Source organism: Cuculus canorus, chromosome 2 (genome assembly GCF_017976375.1).
Source record: "Cuculus canorus isolate bCucCan1 chromosome 2, bCucCan1.pri, whole genome shotgun sequence".
Classification (NCBI taxonomy): Eukaryota; Metazoa; Chordata; class Aves; order Cuculiformes; family Cuculidae; genus Cuculus; species Cuculus canorus.
Genome location: NC_071402.1, coordinates 91,630,039 through 91,654,545, shown reverse-complemented (window position 1 = coordinate 91,654,545; position 24,507 = coordinate 91,630,039). Strand labels below are relative to the sequence as shown.

The 24,507-nt window shown below is 37.7% G+C and overlaps 1 protein-coding gene across 5 annotated transcripts; it reads left to right on the top strand.

The window, feature by feature from the left end:
- The first annotated feature begins 2,177 nt into the window (after nt 1-2,177).
- Nucleotides 2,178-24,245, top strand: SLC35B3 (solute carrier family 35 member B3). 5 transcript variants are annotated; one of them, XM_054058756.1, is made up of 10 exons: nt 2,178-2,404; nt 7,017-7,295; nt 8,618-8,739; nt 10,152-10,306; nt 11,806-11,913; nt 16,527-16,624; nt 19,306-19,398; nt 19,694-19,805; nt 22,568-22,637; nt 23,583-24,245. In XM_054058756.1, exons 2-10 carry the CDS (start codon nt 7,095-7,097, stop codon nt 23,731-23,733), a joined length of 1,110 nt encoding a protein of 369 aa, XP_053914731.1. In that variant the 5' UTR covers nt 2,178-2,404; nt 7,017-7,094; the 3' UTR covers nt 23,734-24,245. The 5 variants fall into 5 exon arrangements, with proteins under 5 accessions (XP_053914731.1, XP_053914730.1, XP_053914734.1 ...); XM_054058755.1 differs by lacking the exon at nt 2,178-2,404 and adding an exon at nt 2,432-2,475; XM_054058758.1 differs by lacking the exon at nt 2,178-2,404 and adding an exon at nt 2,504-2,759.
- The last annotated feature ends 262 nt before the right edge of the window (nt 24,246-24,507 follow it).

The window sequence follows — 24,507 nt, the reverse complement described above, 5'->3', positions numbered from 1 at the left end:
CTAGATGAAGTCCAAAATACCCAACTCATGCGGTGAAGTTTGTAGAGAGGCACTACTATCATATGCCAGCTCATTGGCAGTACTGGCCTGGAAAGAATAAGAAGCACCAACTATAAATGGCATGGCTGCCCAACTCCAGTATACAAAGAAAATCTCTTCCTCCCTATGGGCCGGTGTTTTGACTGTAGAAAGACTGTTCAAAAAAATCCAAAAACTTGTTCGAGAAAACTGTTCTGGGAAGTCAGGCAACTCAGAGGAGGGTGAGGAGAAAGTGCCCTGGACGGTTCAACAGCTCAAAGAGGATATGTCCTCTCCACTTGCATAGACCAGTATCTCAGTCATTGGGTGATAAGCAATTGTATAGTGCATCACTTGGTTTGTATAGTATAGTAGTTGTAGTAGTATATCTCTCCCTTTTGCTGTCCTATTAAACTGTCTTTATCTCAACCCACGAGTTCTACTTAATTTTTATTTCCCTCCCCATCCCACTGGGGAGGGGTAAGCAGAACAGGTGAGCAAGCGGATGGGCTTAAAGCACCACAGAAACACAGTAGTGTTCGCCAAGGGCTTTTTTTGAGGGTTAAGGCTGTCCCGCTCACCCGGACCCGAGGCACCACTGGATGACACCAGAGCAAACCCGACACCTTGGAATGCACACCCCACGTCCTCCCGGTGGGACTCCTCCAGCCCTCACCAGGCGGCCGCTTCCCATCAACTCCACAGAGCAGACAGGTGAGAATCCCTGTAGAGAAATGTAAAGGTTGTAATATGATGTAATGTTGGGTTCTAAACAAGAGATAACTGTAGGGCAGCTGAGCTAGTAAGATCCTGAGAAGTGGCCAATCATTCAGGTAGCTGCTAACAAGGGGATACGGGTGTATAAGGCCTGGCATGGCAGAGCAGTTAGGGAGACCACTCAGAGGAGGAGCTTGGAGTAAGAGAGAGCACTCCAAGAGAGAGAGCAGCTGAGAGAAAGTCAGGGCACTCCAAGGAGGAGCTCGTAGAGCACTCAAAACAGGAGCTCCGAGTTAGAGCAGCACCCTAACAGAGACTGGGTCATCAGCGCGAACACAGGACGAGACAGAGACCAGGAAGAGGTCTGGCTATGCGCGGCAAATCCCCTCAGTAGCCCACCCTGAGGAGAAGGACCTTGGGGCGTTCTGACACCTGGGATGTCTTCTGCATAGTGAGAGACCCGCATCCCTGTTGTGTGTCGTGTCGTCGAGGGATGTCCTGGGAAGCCCCTCAGCAGCAGCAGCAAGCGAGCGCAGTGCCTGAGCCCGGAGGCTGATGCCCAAATGTGAAGCTTGAGGGTGAAGCTCGAGTCCTAGATACAAAGCCCAAAGCCCAAGGGTGATGCGCAAGCTGGGAGCTGAAGCATGAGGCCCAAGCGCAAAGCCCGAGCCCCGGGCACAAAGCCCAAAGCCTGGAGCCCATGCCCAAAAGCAGAGCCCAAATCTTGAGCCTGAGCACTGAGGCCATGCCCAAGCATGGAGGTCAAGTCCAAGCATGGAGCCAAGCCAAAAGCCCAAGCGCAAAGCCCAAAGCCCTGGGTGCAAAGCTCGGGAGCCAAGCCCAAAGCACGAGCCCTGGGCATGGAGCCTGAGCATAAAGTCCAATTGCCAAGCCCAAGTCTCCACACCAAAGCACAAAGCCCAAGTGCAAAGCACAAGCCCTGGGCACAAACCTAAGGCCCAAGCCTGAGCCCTAGATGCTGAGCGAATAGCATGAGCACAAAGCCCAAAGCCCTGGGTGCAAAGCCCAAGCGCCTCACCAAAGTATAAGGCCCAAGTGCAAAGCCCGAGCCCTGAGTGTGAACCCTAAGGTGAAGCCTGAGTGCGAAGCCCAAAGCCGGAGCATGATGCCTAAAGCCCGGAGCCCAAAGCCTGAGCCCTGGATGCAGAGTCCATAGCCTGAGAGTGAAGCCTGAGCGTGAAGCCTGAGCCCTGGGTACGAAGCACAAGCGCAGAGCCCGGATGCAAAGCCCGAAGCCCAAGACCTAGACCCGAAGCCCGATCACGCGACCCCGGAACCCGAGCGCGTCAGCCCGAAGCGCCGGCGCTCAACGGGAGCCCCTGAATCCGGAACCCGATCACGTGACCCCGGCGGCCGAGCCCTGGTCGCGGTGGGCGGTTCTGAGAAGCGAGGCCCCTCCTGCAGAGCGGTGAGGCGGGAGCTGGGGGCGGTGTCCCCCCGCCCCGGCCCTGCCTCAGTCCGAGTAGCGGAACGCCGAGGGGAGGGGGCGCTCCATCGATGAGCTCGACTCTCTCGCCGACCCCTGGCACCGCCACGGCCACTTCCGGCAGCGCGGGAGGCTGGAAGGTGGGAGAGAGGCGGGCGGACGCAGGGGTGGCTTGCAGAGGTGGGCGCTCGGGCGCACCTCTCTTCTTCCCCAGCCAAACAGGTACGGGGGCGGGGCGCCGAGGGCGAAGGGGCGTGGCCGCCTCCCGGGGAGCGGCGGCCATGGTCACGGCGGTGAGGACAGTGGGGGCTGAGGCGGGAGGCCCCGGTAGTGGGAGGGCGAGGCGGTGTCCGGGCGCGTTGGGCCCCTTCGGGCCAGCGGGCAGCGAGGCGTGGGGGCTGGTGCTGGGGAACCTCGGCTCCAGCCCTGCCCCAGGCAGGCAGAGCCATATCTGTCCCGGCCTTGGGGTGGCTGTGGGTGTCACAGGGCTGAGCGCAGGCGAAGGAGCAGGAAGCGAGCGTCAAGGATCGCGCTGGTCTGTCTGCGTTCTCTCTTTTGCCTCCGAGGCAGGAGACAGGTATCACCGACCAAAGGATCGGATCGGCTTTCCGACGGATATGTGTTTGCGTTTCTGTAAGCTGAAGTACCCTGATTACTGTGCCAGGTGCTGTCCTGCCACCAAGCATTTGTGGAATTGGTTCTAAAGGAAATAGGTCTTGGGCAGGGCCAACGTGGAAACTGCGTGGCTCATACGAGCAATTTTTCTGAAAGTACCGAGATGTGAGTTCCTGCCAAACTAATTAGTTTGTCAGCCTTGAACTGCTGCCTTCTCAGTCTTCCTACAATATGATAGTTGAGGGAAACAGAAGGTGTTGCGGGATGCTGAGGAAAAAGAATGTTAATACTGTATAGACTGTAGCAGGGAACTCTGGACATAGATCAAAATGAGACAGAAAGGAGAATGCACTGTTAGATGTATGACTGATTGATTTGTCAGCATCCCTTGCAGATCTAAATTAATTCATCACAAATAACTTCATAATGTTTTTGTGAGTGTACTTCCGGCTTAAATAAAAAAGCTCTAGCTCCTTCATAATGTTTTTCCCATGCTTGACACAAGTCATTAACGTTTTTTGAGGCCAAAGAAATTTTGCTTTTCTAGCTACTTGTTCATTGGCTTCTTTTTCATGTAATAATCACTTAGTTTTACTTGTATATGAGGTTAAAATCTTGCCTGCATGAGGCACTTTTTCACAGGGCAAGGAACAAAAAGATCTTTGATCTAAAGAATGTGTTATTTACATTTTTACACACAGGAGGAAAAAAAGTAGAGGAATATGCTATTTTACACACATCAGGGTGGCTCACAAGCCACTTCATATAACAGATATTTGCTCCATGTTTGTTCAAAAGGGGAATGAGTTGCTTGAGGGATTTTGTCAGAGGAGGATGAATAGCATTTTTGATACTTAGCAAAATAACAGTTTGAGAAGTCACAGTGGACTTCAGAAGAGTTGTGTCACTGTTGGTAATGAAATTACTTGATGGAGAGTGTTTCAAATGCATACATACATTTACAGCTTCTTCCACTGTTAAGTAATGCTCCTTGAAAAGTTTCTTGAACATGGTAATCTTTTTGTTTTCTTTAGAATATAATAAAAAACAATTACTATGTGTTATCTTCTTAATGGATGCTCTTCGGAATGACTGGAGTTATCAGTGTTGTTTCTTACTACTTTAGTAGTAGACTCAGTAATCTGTAAGAAACATTGGACAGATTGTAATAAACAGTGGTGCTCCTGAGGAAATATTTTGAGTATGAATAGTTGAAAATTGGAAAAATTGTGTTAGTTGTGGTGTGGGTTAATGCTGGTAGGCAGCTGAGCACTACACAGCTGCTTGTTCACTTTTCCTCCCACCCCTAGAGGAATGCTGGAAAAGGAAAAGCAAGAAAACTTGGAGTTTGAGAAAAAAATTGTTTAAGAAGAGGGGAAAATGTGGAAAAAAAGACAAAAAACAGAAGGAATGATGTGAAGGCAGTCACTCCTCCCCCTGGGTAAACTGATGCTCAGTGAGTTCCTGAGCAAAAGATGGCTGACCTCCCTAGACCACCTCCTCTCATTTTTTATTGCTGAGTATGATGCTTCGTAGCATGGAATATCTGTGGTTAGTTTGGGTCATCAGTCTGCTTGTACCCCCTCCCACCCTCTCGCACACACCCTCTTGCACACAGTATTTTCACTGGAAGGGAGGGCAGAGGGGAAAAACAGAGAAGACCTTGATACTGCATAGGGTCTACTCAGCGACAGCTAAAACATTAGTGTGTTAGCAGCATTTTTTTGGTCAGAAAGCTAAAACACAGCACTGTAGAAATTGCTGTAAGGCAAATTAACTCAGTCCCAGCCAGACCCAATACATAAATGCCATTGTTACTCTTTCTTCTCCCCTCTTCTGATCCTAACGCAGATGTTACACAAATAATACCTGTATTAGTGGCCAGACTGGAAAATGTAGGTATGAGACTGTGCATTATACAATTCACTCCAATTTAAATCTTTAAGCACACATGACTGTACATGGTTGCATCTTCCACTGGGCACATGCCTCACTCTGTGTTTCAGCTTAGGGGGAGAATGGGGCTCAAATTACTTCTGCAGCTCTTTTTCCTGCTTAGAAAGTGTGACATTAACAAATACTGTGCACCTGTCAAGGGGAAGTGTACACTGGGGAGAAAAGATATGAACAGGCACTAACAAAAATACAAGTTCAGCTAAGATGTCAGCAATGAATAGGTTTCTAAATATATTGGTTTTCCTTCGTGGTCATTTGCTCCTCGAGCCTGAACTTAACACTCCCAACTTCGCTTACAGTTCTTCTGGGGAGAGTACTAATTCATATCATGGTTTAGTGACCAACTAAAAATCACTGGGTATCTTTTACAAGTATCTTTACTCTGCTTTCCATAGTGGTGGAATGCTATAAACACAGGACTAAAAGTGACTACTCAGTCATCACACTCTATCTTAGCAGCTCTACCTATTTTTTTTTTTTCATAAACTTCACATTAAAAACATCTCAGTTATTTCTTCTTTTATTTTTAGGCTGCTCGAGAATACAGTTAGTCTTGGGATGAAAAGGTTCTTTGTAGTAAAGTTTGTTGATGATCATTTCGTGCTCATTTGCTCTCATGCTTCTGTATTTAAAATCAGAATTCTTTTTCCTCCTTAGTGGTAATGCCTGTGATGCTTTCGTTGAAAGCAAATCTATTTTCTTTCATCAAGGTTTTGCTAGGCTGCACAAGTTACACTTTCATCTTATTTCAGTTCATAAGATGGGCAATCTGTTCCTCCATGCTGATAACCTTTCTCGCAGTTGTTCTTTGAATCTGTCTTTGAGGGCGATCAGAACTTTGTATGGTATTGTATGTGAAGGCTCACTAATGCCTCATAGCATAACACTAGTACTTTTCTGTTTCTACTGAGAAGAGTCTACTTAAACTTTTGCTGTTTTTTTTTTATGGCCACCTTATGTTGGGATTAATTAACAACCCACAAGAGTAAACTTTCTACCTTTTGATTTTCAACTGAAGAGCTCTGAATTTATACTCAAATAGTTATTATAGGTCTAAATTCCCATTATTGTCCCCAAGCTATTTTTTCGGAACTTTAATAGGAATTTTGTTCCAGCCTGATGGTAGGTTGTATCAAAAAAGGAAGCATAACCATATTACAAGCTTTATACTAATAATTCATTTTTCAGCTAAATGTGTAATTTCTTATATTGTGTAATAAATTAGCGATGTCCATGCAGATTACATTTACTACATTTATTGCATGATCTAGCTTTTACATACTAGCACATTTTCCATGCATAAACAGCAATAAACATTCTTCCTACATGCATGAGGAGAAGTATTTTTGAGGTGGGGAAAATGTACCACTAAATAGTTGAGACAGAATTTAATTACTGTCTGCTTGATGAACTAGATGCTGACCTACACTTAAAAATCGTGGGACAGCTGACTGACCAGAGTGTTTATCTTGAGGCTGGAAAGACAAAGTGTCAAACATCTTACTCTGCCAAGCTGGAGAAAAAAATGATTTGCCTGTCAGTCTATTAAGCTGCTAAATTCCTTCTCCAAGCTTCAGTTATCCAGTTTGTTTTCTATTACATGTGGATATGGCTGCATGTGGTTAATATTAAAGGGATTGCCATACCATAGACCTCATCAGATAACCAATCTAATTTCTGAGACTGGCTTCTTAATCATCTTGTTTCCATCTTTCTGTTCTTTTCCTCAAAGTGTGTGAGAAGTAGTGAATAAATGTGAGAATGAGGGAATAACTTCTTCCAGTTCAACACTTGTAACCAGTCATAGGCTCAGGTATGTAGTTTTTAAGAAGGCTTCCCTGCAGTGGGCTAGTCTAGTATGTTTTGTTGTGAAAATGAAGTAAAGTAGACAGAAACAGTATTTTCATTGTGATTTGCTCATGGGGATCACTTCTTTCCCAAGCAGTCAGTCCTGTGACTACTGACATAAAAGGGCTAGTTTGAGCTATTGTGAAACTGGTGTTTTTAGGTTTTGTTGGTTTGGTTTTTTAGTGTGTAGGAATACTACTCCTTACATGAAGCAAAAGGTCTTTCATAAAGTGTTGTTGACCTCAGATATTAACTGTGGTTAACTTTGGACATCAGAAAGGATAAAATTTGTGAATAAAAACAATTCAGTTAAACTCTTAAACCTTTATATTTTCCATATAAATGTCACATTTGCTTACTGTTATTGTTGAAAGGTTGTGTATTATGTCTTATCTGACTTTAGTGTTTCTTTCAGCTTTCAGACAGAGGACTCGTGGAAAGTGAAGAGCAGAAAGGAGATAACAGTAGCGCCGAATGCAGCGAACTAGGAATCATGGATCTGAAATTCACTTCATCAAGAAAATACATTTCCATCAGTGTACCTTCCAAATCTCAAACTATGTCTCCTCATATCAAATCAGTAGATGATGTTGTAGTGCTTGGCATGAATCTCAGCAAATTTAACAAACCTACTCAGTTTTTCATCTGTGTTTCTGGAGTTTTTATGTTTTATCTAATCTATGGATATTTACAGGTAAATGCTATGAATTCTTGCTTTAGGCCAATTCCTCCTATCCCTTTTGTTTTTCAGTAGGATAGTAATATAGTATGCATTTTAATATTGATATACATTTAAAATAGTTATTTATTGCAAAAATCAAGCTTTTGGAATTCAAGAGCGGTGAGTAATTGTACATTAGATTCCATTATAGTTCACATGCCTACAAGGTTTGGTTCAATTGGACTTATGATCATAACTTGTTCTTTTAGCTGTGTGCAAGAGATACCTTTCCATATTGGTTTGAATGTGTAGTTTTTAAATGTGATTTCATAGTCTTTTGAAAACAGATTGTAGAACCCTACAGACTGGCATGTAAGTCTTCATTGGTGTTGAGACCTTTAGATTTCTTTGAGTTCTGTACAGCAGTAGCAGTCTGGTTCTCCCTGCTATCCCTTCAGGACAGAGATAAAATGTGCTATGGTTATTTGTTAAGCAAAAGCATAGTGTTTATATTGTTTTAGTTAAACATTTATTCACTTGCTAACCTTTTTTCTTCTATCTTGAGCAGCTATGTTTCTGTTCACCTTTAAAATATTATTTAAGTTCAGTGAGCCTTCTCAATAAAGCAGCAATTTAAAAAGTTGATAATTGCCGTGTTTCCAATGGAGTTTTCTAAAACAGCTGAAAAGTTTGTTAAAATAAAGTTATTTCCAAGGAGTTAAACAAAGTTATCAGTAATTAAAAGCAGAATCTCAAAAAGGAAAATATTAGTTAGCTTTTGTTTCTGTAACTGACACATCTACATAATTTGTTATGCAATGCATGTATTTTTCCAGTAACAAATTGCTCTAGTTTTAAATGTTCATACAGCCTACAAATTTATAAGCTCACAAGTGCTATTTAATGTAGGTGCTCAAAATATTAGGGAGACATTCCTAAAAGGTGAAGATTACTAGTAAATATGTCTGTATAGAGAGGGTTTGTATTTAATTTAGTGTGAGCTATTTATAAATTCTGAATGGAAACCGTTTACTGAAATAAATAAACTAAAAAACAGAAAACCATCTATAATTTGTGATAAATATTAATGGGTCAAGTATATTTCCCTGATGAATCAATACATTAATTTCAGTAGATTTACACCAGCAGTAAATTTTCTTATTGCATTTTGGAGAATCTAAATTGTCTTTTTCAATGCTTTGCAAGTTACATGTGGCAGGTAAATTCTAGTTAATAACCAGCAGCTGCAAATGCTAGATTTGCTCGTAAATGAAATAAAAAAACCCCTCTTGATATTGTTTTGATGTAACATTTCCGTGTATGAATGTGACCTTGGTGGGTTTTTGTTTTTATAGGAATTGATATTTTCAGTGGAAGGTTTTAAACCTTTTGGTTGGTACCTCACTTTAGTGCAGTTTGGATTTTATTCCATTTTTGGACTAATAGAATTGCAGTTGATTCAGGACAAAAGAAGAAGGTATGTGTTTTTCCAAGCATTTTACCCATTTTACCCATTTTACTGTCCATCAAATCAGAAGCATTTGATATTTATGGTATATTTAACTTCTGTTGCTTGAATGTGAATACAGTGAATCACTGGGAGGAGTTCCATAGTTAGATAATGTCAGTTTACTGGACGATGTTAGAAAACATCTTATAAGCACTTGGTTAGATTTCAGTCCTGTAAGTAGTCTTATTGACTTGAGTCTACATGTCTAGAACAGGGCCAACTGCACTTGAAGTGATCTGTCACTGAATACCTATTCCTCAAGCACTGGCACCTCCTCACCAAGAGATTCCCCTAACATGCTGTGCGTCTTGGAGAGTGTCAGGTCTGCTCTCTGTTTGCCACGTGGCTGTGTAGGTTTGCTTCAAAGTGTGTGCTAGGTTTAGCATTTTTCATTTAAGATAACACTCGTAACACCCTGCCACAAAATTATTCTGTATTTTCACCGCAGTTGACCACAGAGAGTCCTGCTGTCTTGAATCCTATGGATATGCAATAGTTTGAGCTGACTCAGCATGGCCATCCTGTGGCTTCCTGCTCAACTACAGACTCTTCGAAGTGTACATTGAGGCCCTCTGGAAGCTTGGATAGAGGCTGTCATGGTGTACATGAATTTTAAAATTGCTTTAAAGCATTATATCCTAGTTAAGCATAACTAGTTTTCCTTGCATGTCGTCAACCTGGCTTTGCATGTACTGATTTTAAGTAACAGGATTCTTTTGTACCCAAACAACATAAGTTTGATAAATTATTCTTTTTATTTTAAATATTGACAGCTTATATTTCAAGTTATCTGACTTCTTTAGATTCATCAGATAATATTACAATTATCTTTTGAGTGTTCTGTAAATAGTATTTAGATTTTAATTACCAAATCCTTTTTAATGCTTAAACGGCGTTACCCTGTACAGAAGTTGTGTTGGAAATGTAGATGATACTTTTTTCAACTTTCTAAAATTCTAAAAATGCCTATATTTCTGTGAAAACCAAAAATATTGACACAATGACCATGACAGGACTAAGATTCAGGATATCTTGGTATACCAACCTGTATACTGTGTTTCTTTTGACAAATAAACTGAAGCCTGTCTTTATTCTTCTGTAAATAACATGCCTTCTCAGAAGGAGGTTGAAGAATTACTGCTTAAATACATGAGCCATGAAGTTCTTATTGTCCTCTATTTGGATACTGTCTGTTAGCAATAATTGAAAGAAATAAAATTTGAAATCAGTCCTTGATATGTGGTTTTAAATTTCTATTATAGAATGAAATTCAGTGAGAAAGACAGGTTGTATTACAAACGTTCCTTTATCTAAATTCCAAGCTAAATGTCCTCTAGATAAGTCTGTAATACCAAGATTCGTATGTTTATATTTCGTAGAATTCCTGGCAAAACCTACATGATAATAGCGTTTTTAACGGTGGGAACTATGGGTTTGTCAAATACCTCTTTAGGATATCTGAATTACCCTACTCAAGTCATCTTCAAATGCTGTAAGCTGATTCCAGTTATGATAGGTGGGGTTTTTATACAAGGTAAGTGTTAGTCTTGCTATTAGATGATTTTTTGTTGTTTCTTTGGGAGGCATTCATGTATGGAATCCTGTGCTTTGTTAAATTCCACTGAGCTTCTTGGACAAGTAGTATTTTTCCTATAGAAGGAAAAATGTGAATTTCTGAACCATCTTCTCAGAAAATGTGCAAATACAATTAGATGAACAGAAAATGTAGGGAAAAAAGTTGTGCAGATCACTCGCAAAGCTTCATTTTTATGCAGGCTTTCTTAATTTTTAAGTAATCTAATTTTGTTTTCTAAACCAAATCACTTTATAAATGAAGCATTTTCAATACTGAAATGCAAAACTTGACATGGAAAAACAATAAAAATGCATTCATGACTTGTGAAGAAATACCTTACTCTTTGAAAGTCTTAATTCCTAACTAGAATTCCTAGATTTTGATTAAACATTTAATCAGAAATACATGCGACTTTACATGTCTTTGACTAGTCCTGAAGTCATAGTTCATATTCCAAGAACCTAAAAATAGATGTGGGGGACAACAGGTAAAGACTGTAGTTACGTGAATAAACATACTTTTATTTCTGGATTTAGAAGACTTTGGTATATTATAAAAGTTCCTCTTTGTTTAGAATACAACTATTCATTAAGTCGCTAAAGCTCTGCATGGGCAAGTGGTATGGAAGAGAATCTAGGATGATGTATTTCTGTATCTGTAGTTAATTCTGGCCTTCTAGTTGCCACAGAAAGCTGCACTTTCAGAGGAGGTTAGAAGTTTACATATGCACATGCATGCACAGTGGTTATCTTTTATTAGGATTCATTTTAATGCAGAGAGACTGGTATTCCCTTAAAGCTCTGTGAAACATTGTATTGTGGTGTTGTAGTATTGTATTCTCAGAAGCTGTAATTTTATTTTTTATTATTTAAAAAAAAATAAGTTCAAAATGGTCCCCTTGGAAGATCATATTGAAAGTACAGCTTCTGGGAAAGGAATATGTTATTTCAAAAAAGATATACTAACTCCTGCCTTTTCATTACCCTACTCTATTTCTCCACCCTGCTCCACATCTCATCTCTTCCAAACTAAGGGACAGCGTAGGGTTCTAAAAGTACCCAAATCAACCGTCAGTTTTGGGTGTGATTTCTCTCCAATCAATAAAGGCATCCAAAGTGTCTTGCAGAAGGGAGAAGTCTTAAGACATCTCAACTGTCCTGAAGTTGGTGAGGTAGTGCTTTATCAGGGAGGGTGTGCTTTATGTCATTAGGAGTAAAACTAAAACTGACCACAAGAATCAGGTGGTATCTGTTAAGGTCCTCCTTCATGTCAGGAACTGCTGTTGCAGAAGAAACAAATTCCAGTCATGAAAGGTCAGAGCATTAACTCTTCTGCTTAAGTAGAAGAATGACATTGGAACAGTTTTTTTTCTTTGCCTTCTAGTCCACTAAACAGGATAAACATGAAATTCTGAGAGTGTTAACAGTCCATTCATGTTGTTTGTATTGCTTTTATAGGAAAACGTTATAATATTGCAGATGTGTCTGCTGCCTTGTGTATGAGTCTTGGATTAATATGGTTTACTTTAGCTGACAGCACAGTTGCACCAAACTTCAACTTGACAGGTAAAGATTTATTGTGTTTTAGAGTTGAAGAAAATGCTTGGTTCTTTCCTTCAATAAGTATTCCTTAGAAGTTCTGAGAGTTCTTCCTAGAGTGCCCTCAGATATCATACAGACAATGCAGGTTTCATTGTAGCATTGCATTAGCAGAAGAGTATCTACGGTAGAAAAGGCCTTTATTCTAAGTGTTAGCTTTTAGATTCTCAAAATTTCTGGAAATTCCACTCTTTAATTTGAAATATCTCGTTCTCAGGAATACTTTTAAAGCTTCAAAAGATTGATTGTCTTTTCTAGTTAAACTTTTAAATCTTTCTCCATTTCAGAACCACTTACTTTATTTTAATTGATTGTCTCTCACAGATTTGCTGTAGTTCTTATTTGCAGTGCCCATGCTCTAAAAAAAGATTTCAACCTGCTTGGGTTTAAAAATTTAGTTCAATTTCTTTCTCATATGATATGGGAGAATTGGTTGTTCATAAAATCCATGTCATTTAATTGGCTAGTGTTTGCATTAATACTGAAACTTGAAAACCTTTGAATATTCCACTGTTAGTGTATTTTTCTTTTGAGATTCTGAGATGAGTTCCAATGACTGTTATGACAGATGTTCACTGTGAAACCTATATTTCTTAATAGTGGAGGCACTGATTTAGAAGTTTTGTTCTTAAAGATGATAATCAATGATAATCTCAATTTTAAGGAAAAGACTTCTTATCCTCACAAAATATTTCATCTAGTGTTAGCAATGATCAATATGTGATGTTGTCTTTACATAACTTTTGCCGTAATTCTTATGCCTTTTATGTTATTTTAGTGCTACTGTTAGTGGAATAAATTACAAAAAAAGTCTTCAACTTCTGTAACTTGCTGTGCATTTAAAGAGTTTGATGTCATTATGTGGGTACTTGAAAAAGAACCCATACGTTTTGGGTACAGTATGACATTGGTATTTATATTCTACCATTTCTGATGTATAACTGTGTGTTACCATTACAGCTGGTTTTGACTATTGCATCTAAGTGCATTCACATGTTAATATATTCCTTCTGTAAAATTTGAATTGTTTTAAATATGTGCTCTGACTTAATTCTGAAAGGATTTGTAAAGTTGATTCTTCAACCTAATGGGCTTGGGTAAAGTGCAACAAATGTAGCAAAGTCTTGACAACCTCAAAGATCTGCAGAAGGCAAGATAAAAACCTTTAAATGTTCAGAGAATAAACAAGGCTGTCTTTCATTATTAATTTATTTTTAACACTTCAAACAAGTGTGTGTATATTGAAGCTTAGAGCTTAGTTCTGTGAAAATAGAATACAGAACTAGAAATCAGAAGTCTGTCTCTGCTTAGGAAGGTGATTCAAAATTCTCCTGCTCACCTACTGAGAAGGTTTTTACTTCATTTCTTTAGTCCCTCTTGCCTGTTTTATTTTATTCCCATGTCACTCAAATTTAACTAGAAGAAACTTTTCATAATGGGAGAGGTGGAGATTATCCTTCTCTTGGATGAATTATGGAGGTAGATGGTCCCTTCCTTCAAGAAATGTACAGATTTTCGGTATTGCAGAAATATGTAGCTGCCAAAGTGTAAAGCCAGTGATAAAAATTATTAAAAATTTTGCTCACTCTGCAAAATGACATATTCTTGTGAATAATTACACTTTTGATATAAATCACAGAGTAAGAACTGAAAGTGAAGAAGCAGTGTTTAATTTTGTATCTTCATAGAGTGGGTTCAAAGAAATGACAAAGGAGGAGTTTGAAACTTTGAAAAACATAAACAGCAAATTCAATTACTGTTTTCTTAAGTTGTAGTTTTATGTTACTGCCTATTTACTGCTCCCTACATTTCTGAGTTCGTTCCAGTGATTTATGCACATTTATGTAGAACTGTTTCCGTGCAAACCAGTATGATTCTAGCATGATTTCATAGAACTTCTCCTAACTGAAGAACAAGCTGTTTACATTTCACAGTTCTAAGAGAACAAAACTACACATGAATTTGAACAAAACACATAATCTGTGGTCTCATGCAAATATTTTAGATGGAGCCTGAACAGACGTAAAATATTATCTGGATGAACAATTTTACAAATCCTTTTTTTTTGTTGTTTTCTTTTTTTTTTTTTTTTTTATATTTTTTTTTCCTCCCCCTGCCCTCTTCCCCCTGCTCTTGAAATCTAATCTCAGTATTGCTGGGCCAAAAAAGGAATCTACACAGATTTTGTTTACACATGAAAGAGGTCAGCCAAGAAAACAGAAACTCTCTTCTGCCAGAACAGGTACATATTTGTAACTAAGGAAGAGATATACTTTTTAAGATGGAGTTGGTGCTAATTGCTCTAAGCATCTCTTAGTATTGTCAAATTGGAAAGGCAGGGGTAGATATCCTAAATAGGTGTGAGTAATAGATACAGGACTTCCAAAAGATAAACGAGAAGAGAAAGGCGTGTGGAAGGAGAGAATCTTAAAACATTGCTGCTACAGATACTTCCACTCTTATGGTATTACAGATATAAGTGGAAATCGACTATTTTCAGTGAAGACTCAGTAAAAAATATCAATTGCATGAAAATACCTCCACCCTAGACAGTTTGTACAGGTGCAGTTTAGTCCTTTGCAGACTGAAGTGTTTTGTCCTTAGCTTCAGTGTTCTTAAGTTGACATTACTTGGTTAGCTACCTCTACTGTGTCTTCTAATCTTATGTATGACAAGCTTCTGAAATGTGGATTATTGAAGAGGTCTTAACGGGCAGGTAAAATCCAAACAACTCACTAGTCTAACACATTTCTCTGGTGGGGATTGCAGGTGTGAGAATGTATTGTTGAGGAACTTATTTAAATATCCAGTAGTTTGTATAAGCAGTGTTAGTATTTTAATAAATTTGCATTAATAGTGTAAAATACAATTCAGTGTAGTGTTTTGATCAAGTCTGTTGGTGCAAACCTCCAGATTTAATTTCTTTCAGAACTAATTTATGACTAGTTCTTCCAGTCATTTTTGCTTGTGCTTTACATACTACATAATGTTACTCATCTTGTTCATGGTTTTGTTGCTGCTGCTCAGTGGCCACAATACTGTAACAGTGAGTGGAACAGTTCTTCACAGTCCTCCTCTTCATGCTCCAAACTGTGCATGTTGTTGCTATAGTCCTGCTTTTCATGCATACTTGCACTTTGGACTCCAAGTAACCTTTTTATCTCAGTCCAATACCAAACCCATACATTTGTCCAGTGATGTGCCTGGGCCATTAAGCACTGCTGGAACCAACATGGTGGAGAGCACAGGTGAAGACATATACTCAGTCACTTTGCAGAAGTGATCTTCAGCAAGGCTATTACTGAGCTGGATGTGTTATTATACCTTTGGACCAGAGCTGAATCCACGGAGTTAATATCTCTATACTATGGTCATTAGCATAACCAATATTATTCAGGTTATCATGTAATTTCCATTGACTCATACCTTTTCCAGTGCCCATTAACTCTGAGTTATGAAAAGTCTTTTTCTGTTGCTTCAGTTGCATAAGTCTAGCCTGGGAAAAGAAATGGTTCCCAAACTAAAAATGCTGGTTTAGAAGTTTCCATATATCCAGAAGTTCGCCAAGGAGATGCCACCTTAAATTGCATTGGACTTAAAAATGTAGGATTTTTCAATTCTGAGAATCCTATTAGCTAGGATTTTTTTTCTCTGTCAGGAGCTTATATTCCATGTTGTCCATCAGAATGCCTATTTGGAGACTTCTGATAGTAAGAATATTAATATTAAGAAAATATAACACTGCTGCTTTCTAGTCTTCCACTTGTCATTCTTTCCTGACACAATGTTTTAAGGACTCAAGAGGAGAGCAGACAGTAAACATGATTTTAATGACTGATATCTTCTGTAATATTGTATATTTAGGAAAAGTCATATTTCAACCTGTGTGCATCATTAATTTCTAACTGTTGCAACGTTAAATACAACAGTTGCTACAATCATGAAAGAATAAGGTTTGGAGATTGGGAAATGAATGGTGCCTGGCATGGATAAATAGTTACTAATTTTCATTTTTGGAACGTCGATTACATTATTGACTGTGTGGTGACTTTATTGTGAACAAATATGGTAAACTAAAACCATGGGGTTTGTAACTGAACTATAGTTTTTTTAAAATTAATATTTGAACAATTAAAGATTTCCACTGTGAATCCTCTTGCAATTGTTTTATTTGTCCTTGTCAGGAAAAATAATCTAGGATTAACTACTCAAAAGAGGGTTTTTTTCTGGTTATTTATCTTCATTAAAAATACATAAACAAATGCAATTGACAATCTTTCACTCTTGTTACTACAAAAACTACAGCTTGCTTCTTTATTGCAATGTTCAGGTGTTCTATCAAGCTTAGAATGAGACAGTGCTCAGGGCTTGACTGGTGGAGGGAATGGGGGTGGGCACTGCTTTATACTAGTATAATGAAATAGTTTTGCTGACATTTAGAAAAATCTATATGGGGGGTACTTTTCTATTCCTGAGAGGGTGGGGTTTTTTCAGAGTAAGTAGAGAGTAGTTTTCATCACTTCTCTGCTTGGCTGATAATTATTCTGAACAGATTTTTGTTTCTTTTTTTCTTGTATTAGGTGTGGTCCTAATATCCCTTGCCCTCTGCGCAGATGCAGTTATAGGAAATGTACAGGAAAAAGCTATGAAGTTGCACAATGGTTCTAATTCAGAAATGGTAAATACCAGATTTACAATTTTAAAATAACATGTTCTATCATAACCAAGGCATACAATGACAAAACATGAAACTTAATCTGCTTTTCTCTTGCATATGTCAAGAAGGGGTCTTGATGTACTGTTCTTGGGGGTATTTGTTTGTTTTGGAGGCTTTTTGGAGTTTTTTGCTTGTTTGCGTTTTTAACCTTTCAGGGGTGGTTCTTTTTGTGTGCAACTTGAAATGTATATAGCAGCTACAAAACCACTTATTTTTAGGCACAATTTGTTATGTGTGTTCCTGATTTACTGAAATACATGATTTTGCAAAAGCCTTGCTCAGTATTTCTGTATACTTATTTGGAATACCTGTTTGTGTGGTCTGAATTTCGTTTCTTGTTAGACAAAACTTATGTTTAAGTTGGCATCTTTTTCTCTGAAGTTGAGTAATTACAAGAACGTCTTTTATTTTAACTGACATTTTGTGAATATGCCACAAGAAAAAAGAAATTGAAATTTAATTTGCATATTTGGCATGTATTTGACATGTAACTAGAAATCTAGTTTCTTATTTATGAGAATAGTTTCATAAATTGAGAAAAAATTAGTTAGAAGGAACTTTCATCTATGGCTGAAAGTGGTTTAGGTTGGCTTAAGATGGGAAGGGACAACTCTCCACAGGGAGCCATTAAGAGTTAGGTTTAGGGTTAGGGCTAGAGTTGTCCCCACGGAGAATTGTCCTAGAGACAGCTCAGGAAGTTTGAGCTGCACGTTTCTGGAAAGTGCAAGAATATATCTGAAAACCATCACTGTGTTCTTGGTTTTTCACTTCTGTGTTTTTTCTTCGTATTTACTGTTGACTGCTGACAGAGATCTTAGCAAGATGGACTTCACCTGACCCAGCACTGCCATCTAGAGCTATAGTCTCTGGATTACAAAACAAAGTACAATCTGTAATTGTTTTCTGGCACACTTAGCATCTTGCCAAGTCATCTGAAAGTTGTTAGGTGGAGGCACCTGTGCTGCTCCTGTATCTCCAGTACTTTGCTTTTTATTCTGCATTAGTCTGACAAATGTTGGTCTTCATATTGTGTACTTGTACTACTTGTAGAGAATTGGTGTAGTGATTATGAATACAAAGGTTTTGTTTGTTTGAGGCCTAGAGATTACACTGCAGGATTTTTTTTTTTTCTGAGAATTCAGTGCAGAAGTACAAGCCAAATTTCAGAAATCATTTTGCTAGACCTGAGACTGTTGGTGAAAATTTAATAGGTCTTCTGAATCAGAGATCGTTTTTAATAGACAGTGATCTGGAAATAAAATTGAATAGTAAAGGAACTTGTCATCCACAGGATCTCTGTCTTTCTGCTGAATTTGGAACTTCACCTGGATTAAGCAATTAGGAAAAGCAGCTGAAGTAGTAACCACTGCTCTAGAAAGTTATACCTAATTTTGCCTCATGTGTGGTTCTAAGGAAGTGACTTGTATCACACTGCCTAACAAGGAACTAGCAATGTGGTGCTCATTCCTGGTTGTGAAAGTTCAGGTCTTTGGGTAGTTTGGGAGAAAAGCTGGATGCAGAGGCAAATTAAGAACTAGAGACTTTTATGTGTATAAACACTGTAAAATAATAGCTCATTGTTTTTTAAGAAAAAACTGTTGAAAGCAGTTCTGTTCCTGAGATTTGTGCTCATCCTCCTTTATTATAGAGCAGTGATAAGTGTTCTGTTGTCTCAGGACATTGTTCTCAATTGTTAATAGATTTATTTTTGTAAATAATTGAGATAATATGACACAAAAATCATTCATGAAACCTGCTTCAAAAGAAATAGGCCTGTTATTGCCACTAAGCTTGGAAAGTGTAGTTAATCAGCATGTTCCAGCTGGTAATGGGTAGAATAGTTGTGTCCATTGTCTCCCTCTTTCACAAGAAAAGCCCAGTAAACATTGCCCAAACAGCTGAATACTTCCCACTGCACAGGAGTATAGACACTTCCTACTTTTATCGTTGCCTCTACACAGGAAAAGATAGGATGAAGATTCTTTTGTCACCTTTATGAAGTAAATAAGAGTACAGAAAAAACGAAGAGCCTACCTATTTTCTCAGTATAGTCTGTTCTGACTATTCCGTATCAAATTAGACCAGAGCTGGTCATATGTGAAAATCTTATATCCTATGACCACAATGCAGGTGTGCCGTGAACATCAACTGAAGTGATACAGATGAAACCTAAGACACTTTCTGGCAGCTCATATTTGATTATGTGCTACCCTTTGCACATTTAATGTAACATGGTTATATACAATCATAAAGGTTGTTTATCTTCATATGAAATGAAATTTGTTTAACATGTTATTCAAACTGTTAAGTTATATAGCTGTGTGAAGTTTTATTTAGGCTATGAAATCCTGAATTTGAAGGATTTAACAAAAGGCGACATTGACCTTCAGTGTATTGCTAACTGACTAGCTTACAAAACTTTTTTTATGTAGATATGGGTAGGAAGAATGTCTCTAACACTCACTATTCTTTTTTTCACTGTACTTCAGCTATTACAGAAAAACTAGTAAAAATCCCTCCAAACACTGCAAATTCAACTCTGAGAAGTTGAATATATTAATAGGGCCAAACATTTGAAAGAATTTAATTTTGTCCTTTTGTATAGTATAACCTGGTAATTATTTTCTTTTAAACTATTCTAGGTTTTGTATTCCTATTCAATAGGTTTTGTGTATATTTTATTTGGATTAATATGCACTAGTGGATTAAGCCCTGCAGTAACATTTTGCTCTAAGGTAGGTGTAAAAACTTCCTTTTTCCTATAAAAAACTCACTGGAAAGCATTGCTCTGCATGGTTTAGAAAATCTGCTCACTTCTCTGAAGTTATATTTTCATCATGTAAACTAGTGACTGGTATAATTCATTTAGTAAGTTGTTACAGTCTTTGATGTATAAAAGTAAAACAGTTTAACAGTTGAACAGTTTATTATTGCTTAAGCAGTTGATTAAAGTCTGTAGTTTTGTGTAATTTTGCAGTACCCAAGGGTTTGGTTTATGTATTCCTAACAGGCTTTTTTTTGTTGTTGCAGCATCCAGTTCAGACTTACGGTTATGCATTCCTTTTCTCCTTGACTGGGTATTTTGGCATATCCTTTGTTCTAGCGTTGATTAAAATCTTTGGTGCCCTTCTGGCTGTAACAGGTATGAACAGATGATATCTTTACTGCTTTCAGAGAAGGAAATGTGTTCAGAACCCATTGATTCTTTGTATGCCCAAGATTGTTAATGGAAGAAGCTGTATAGACAATTATTTAACCAAAGGAATTGCTAGTAAGACAGATGTGACAAATTGTGGCTCAGAAATTGTTTTTACTAATTTATTGTGGCTTGTATCAGTATTTCTGAGGCCATGGCATATTTTAGTATGTGGAGTTACCTGACTGTGGCACAGCTAGCTACAGCCAAATAACAACTATTACAAATGAATGCCTTTAACCTCTGTCTCTGTAAGTTTGTGGAACAGTCAAGTGACTGAAGTGTTTACATATTGGAATATCCTCAGCTGTTGAAATCGGGGGAAATGATCCCGCCATCTTTTAACAGCAGTTAATTGTAATGTTAACATTTAGCACTAAAGTAAAAGTCCAACAGTTGGTCATTTTTCAGCATCTTCCTGTACACCTATTTCCGTCCTGTCCCTAAAATTATTATTTTTCATTATACGCAACTGGAACTATGTAAAATTGTTTGTAGAAAATTTTTACTTCCAATCTTAAAATGTATTTTTCAAAAATGGTTTGTTTCCCATCTGACTTCTATCATTCATGTAGTCGTTACGTTAGTCTGTCAAGAACAGTTGCACTAGACTCATTCCTTCCTCAGGTTACCTTTTCTTAAAACTACAAATATTAGTCACAAGGGCTTGGTGGAGTATACCATGGAGCTACTTTCCTCTCCTCCCTCTACCCCTAAAAGCTGGTTTCTGTCAGGTGGTGCTGTACTTCCTTTCCAGTAGTGGAGAGGAAAATACAGACAGTTATTTTCTGGCCTGAGGATTGCGTACTCTGCTCTCCTATTAATTGTTGCCTCTGTGGCACTACTGTTCCATGTTTGTTTTTAACAAAATCAAATACATGTCATGACTGGAAATTGGCACAGATGAGAGGGTTGGTTAATGTATTAGTAGAGCTCTAAAAAAAAAAAAGAAGTCTTATTGTGCAAAAAAATGTTTAAAATCCTTCCCAGGTTTTCTTATGCCTGACCTTGACAATCCTAACACTTGAGCCCTTTCCATCTTGCCTGTAGCAATGTGAAAATGTTTATTGTGCCTTGAAAGAACACCACATTCATTACTGTCCCTCCCACCCCCATCCACTCTCCCCCTTCTTGGGGGGAGAGGGGTGAAAGAGTTTAATGAAAATTGTATTTCTGTTAGCAGAATGAGAAATTATCAGACTTAATTGGGAAAATGAAGAAAAGGCACTTAATTTAGAAGGAAATGGTTACATAAATATTTTAATTAATAACTGATTTGAAAGAACAGAAATAATCGTAATTAGAAAAACTGAAGTAATTTAACCATTTTTTAAATTATTCATCTGTAAACTGTTTTCTAATTAAAACTCAATTTTCTTTTTCATTCTCCTTTAATTTTTCATGTAATAGAAAATAATTTTATTTTGATGCACGTACATTTCTTAAAATATAAAGAAAATTGTTACTAAAAGGTTGAGATTGGCAGATAAAGCAATGGTGAAGGCTGTTTCTTCCACAACGAAGCATGCTTTTAAGCAAATTGTGGGGAGGGCTGAAGAGAACAAAACTTTCTTTACTAGCCATAGGAGCATGAAAAAAACGTGAGTAGTAACTGGTGCCTTTTGTCATAATGTTAGTAAGACTAATGTGGATATAGTCCTGTAAGTAAGGCTTTCCAGTACGGTATAGTAAAAACACTTGAAGGTAAGCAAAACATTTTCTGTTAATAAAAAGCATAGTTTCCCTCTGGTGCAGGCAGTAGTACTGGGATCTGTCTTGAGAAGCCTGCACTATCACACCTTCATAGCTAAACTTCTAAATCTGACCCCATTGTTACTTCTTTTTTTTTTTTTTTAATAGGTTCTATAATTTTTACCCATTTATTGATTTTCTTTCAGTGATGAACTTTATAGGTTTTCTAGTACACAATTTGCTAGCAACACTGTATTGTCCATGGCAGATAGCATTGAAATTGTTCAAATAAATTTGAGCTATAGGTAATTTGAGAGTAACCTAGAGAGTTAAAGTCCGTTTTAGTAAAAGGATTGTGTTCTCAACTCTTCTTATAAAGTTGATTCTTTCTAGTAACAAGGTCACATGTAGAAGAAGGTCTCAATGGTTTTGATGAAAACTTCCTAATGCGTAATCATTGAAGTCGGATATCCTTAGTCTGTTTGGTTTCTAACCAAAATTGTATTTCTCTGCACTGCTAGGTAAATTTTCAGTAACTTCAAAATAATGACAAGATACTGATCTATTTCATATCAAAATAAAGCCCAAAACACCACTGAAGTGTGATAATGTGAGATGGACAGGGCAAGAGGTTTGGTGTATCCAAATTGTGGTAACACTTTAATAGATAAGGTTATACCATCAGTTACTTGCAAGGATTGTTTGTTGCATTCAGATATTGTGAACTGAATAGTGGGAAGTTATTAAATAGCAAGTCTTGTTCTGGAAGTCTCTCTGCTGCAAATACCGTGACTGGTGCTGATGCTACTCATGCAATTGTACTTGTTTCAAATAGCATGTGATTCTAGGGCTGTTTTGCACTGGACTGGTGCATCTGCAGTCTGGTATTGCACCAAGGATGATCATCATTGTAGCCAGACACTTCATTATATAATGAGGTTATCTACTAATATTGAAGACCATGTTCTTTTGCTGTAACTAAATTCTTAAAATAAATAATTTGTTTTCCTCTGCAGTAACAACAGGAAGAAAAGCGATGACCATTGTGCTTTCTTTTTTGTTCTTTGCAAAGCCATTCACATTCCAGTAAGTATTTATAATTTTAAATGGGTTTTTATATACTTTATAAAAATTATTACCTTGATCATATAACAATAGTAATTAGTCATATTCAGACTTTAATGCTTTTCATTTAATATATTCTACAACTGTTGGCAATCTGCTGTAAATATTGACTGGCTAATCATGCTGGAGGAAGTAGTTTCCATTTTTTTTAAGGATCTGGAAGTCAAGTTATTCCTTGAGTTCACGTTTTTTTGTGTTTTTTTTTTTTTTAAGAAAAATCTTATATATCTAGTGCTTAGATGCTTATGATGCTGAATAAGTTGTTTGGGAACTTTGTGGAGGAGGATTTGGCTAAAGGAAGGCATTTTCTTCATTACAGTATTGTTTCTCTTTCATGGGCTCAGATTTGAGTTCTTAACTAGCACTTCAAGCTTCTATTATCTTGATATATTAAATGGCAGCATTTTTGAGCTTGGGTTTATTCCCTTTTCTTAATTTCAAGAAAGAGCTTACATTGAAAAATGCAGCTAAGTTGCTGCATTGATCCTAATTGCTTCTAGTTTGAAACAAAATAGAATTCAGTTTTATTGCTATGTATAAATTATTTAATATATTGAGATCTAAAAACAAAGCTTCCAGCCAATTGCCCAAATAGAATTTACTCCAGATAAAACTCTAAGGAGTACTTCATTCATTTGAGAAAGAACAGCTACTATTTAGTTATTATTTAAGTGCACCTTAATAAGCTCTCCAACCAGGACAGAGAAAGGAAAGGTGAAAGGGTAGTAATAATAAAGATTCAAGCAAGTTCTTCCTCAGAGTCCACTAATTTGTGGGGTTATTTTCCTTAACTCTTTTCTCCTTAACCCAGGGGCTTTATTTTTGCTTAATTCACAAATATTGGTATGTAATTGCTATGGGTAAAGTGCTAATGGTAACTTTTTTTTTCCTCTCCTTCCTCTTTAGGTACGTGTGGTCAGGCTTACTGGTTGTCCTTGGTATATTTCTTAATGTTTACAGTAAGAATATGGATAAAATCAAAATACCTTCACTGCATGGTCTTTGGAAGAAAAGTGTGGAAGAAAGAAAAACAAGGACATTGTCACAAACTGTATAGACAGTGGTTTATGCCTTGTCTAGACTGTGACTTACTGTTACTACTTTATTGGAACAGTCTTCAACTGATTCACTTTCCAAAGGGAACATTATTAAAACCAAAGGAGCTGAAGGGATATCGTCTGCTTGCAGACTGCTAAAAGTGCACATTTTCTTCAGATCACTTGAATTCATCATAAAAGGTGTTGTAGGTCATTGTCAGATGGCATTATCGAGCAATGAAGGACAGCAGCTCCTGGCAGACTGCTGAGAAGCTGCACTCCAAGTGGAACAGAGTAGAAGACTAATTTGGGCATTTTAATAATATTGGCCATGTGGCTGATCTAATGTTAGTGGTTCTTTGTCTTTGTTAATTGTCTAGGCAGGGTAATTTAAATGTAATACTCTATTAACATTTAATGGAACCTAATCAGCCACTATTTGACCAAATTGTGATTTTAAAGGTGAAAGGTTTAGAATATGGTATCTTGTCACTTTTTTTCATTTTAAATAAAAATATTGAGGTTTTTTTAAGTTATTGATTTGATCATCACAGAACTTGGTATTTATTTTAATAATCAAAATTTTTATGGGAATTTTACAGTGTTATTCTTTTTAATTATTGTTTGCAAGTAAAAAATAAAAAAGATTGAGTTTGTGCAATCAACACCCATGCTTTTACAAGGGGAAAAGGAGCTTTCAGGCTTGAACATGGTGAGAACACAGAATGAAAAAGTCGTTATTGGAAATAGTGGTGTAAGAAGCTGTTATTTGCTTACTCTGTGGTGAAATACAA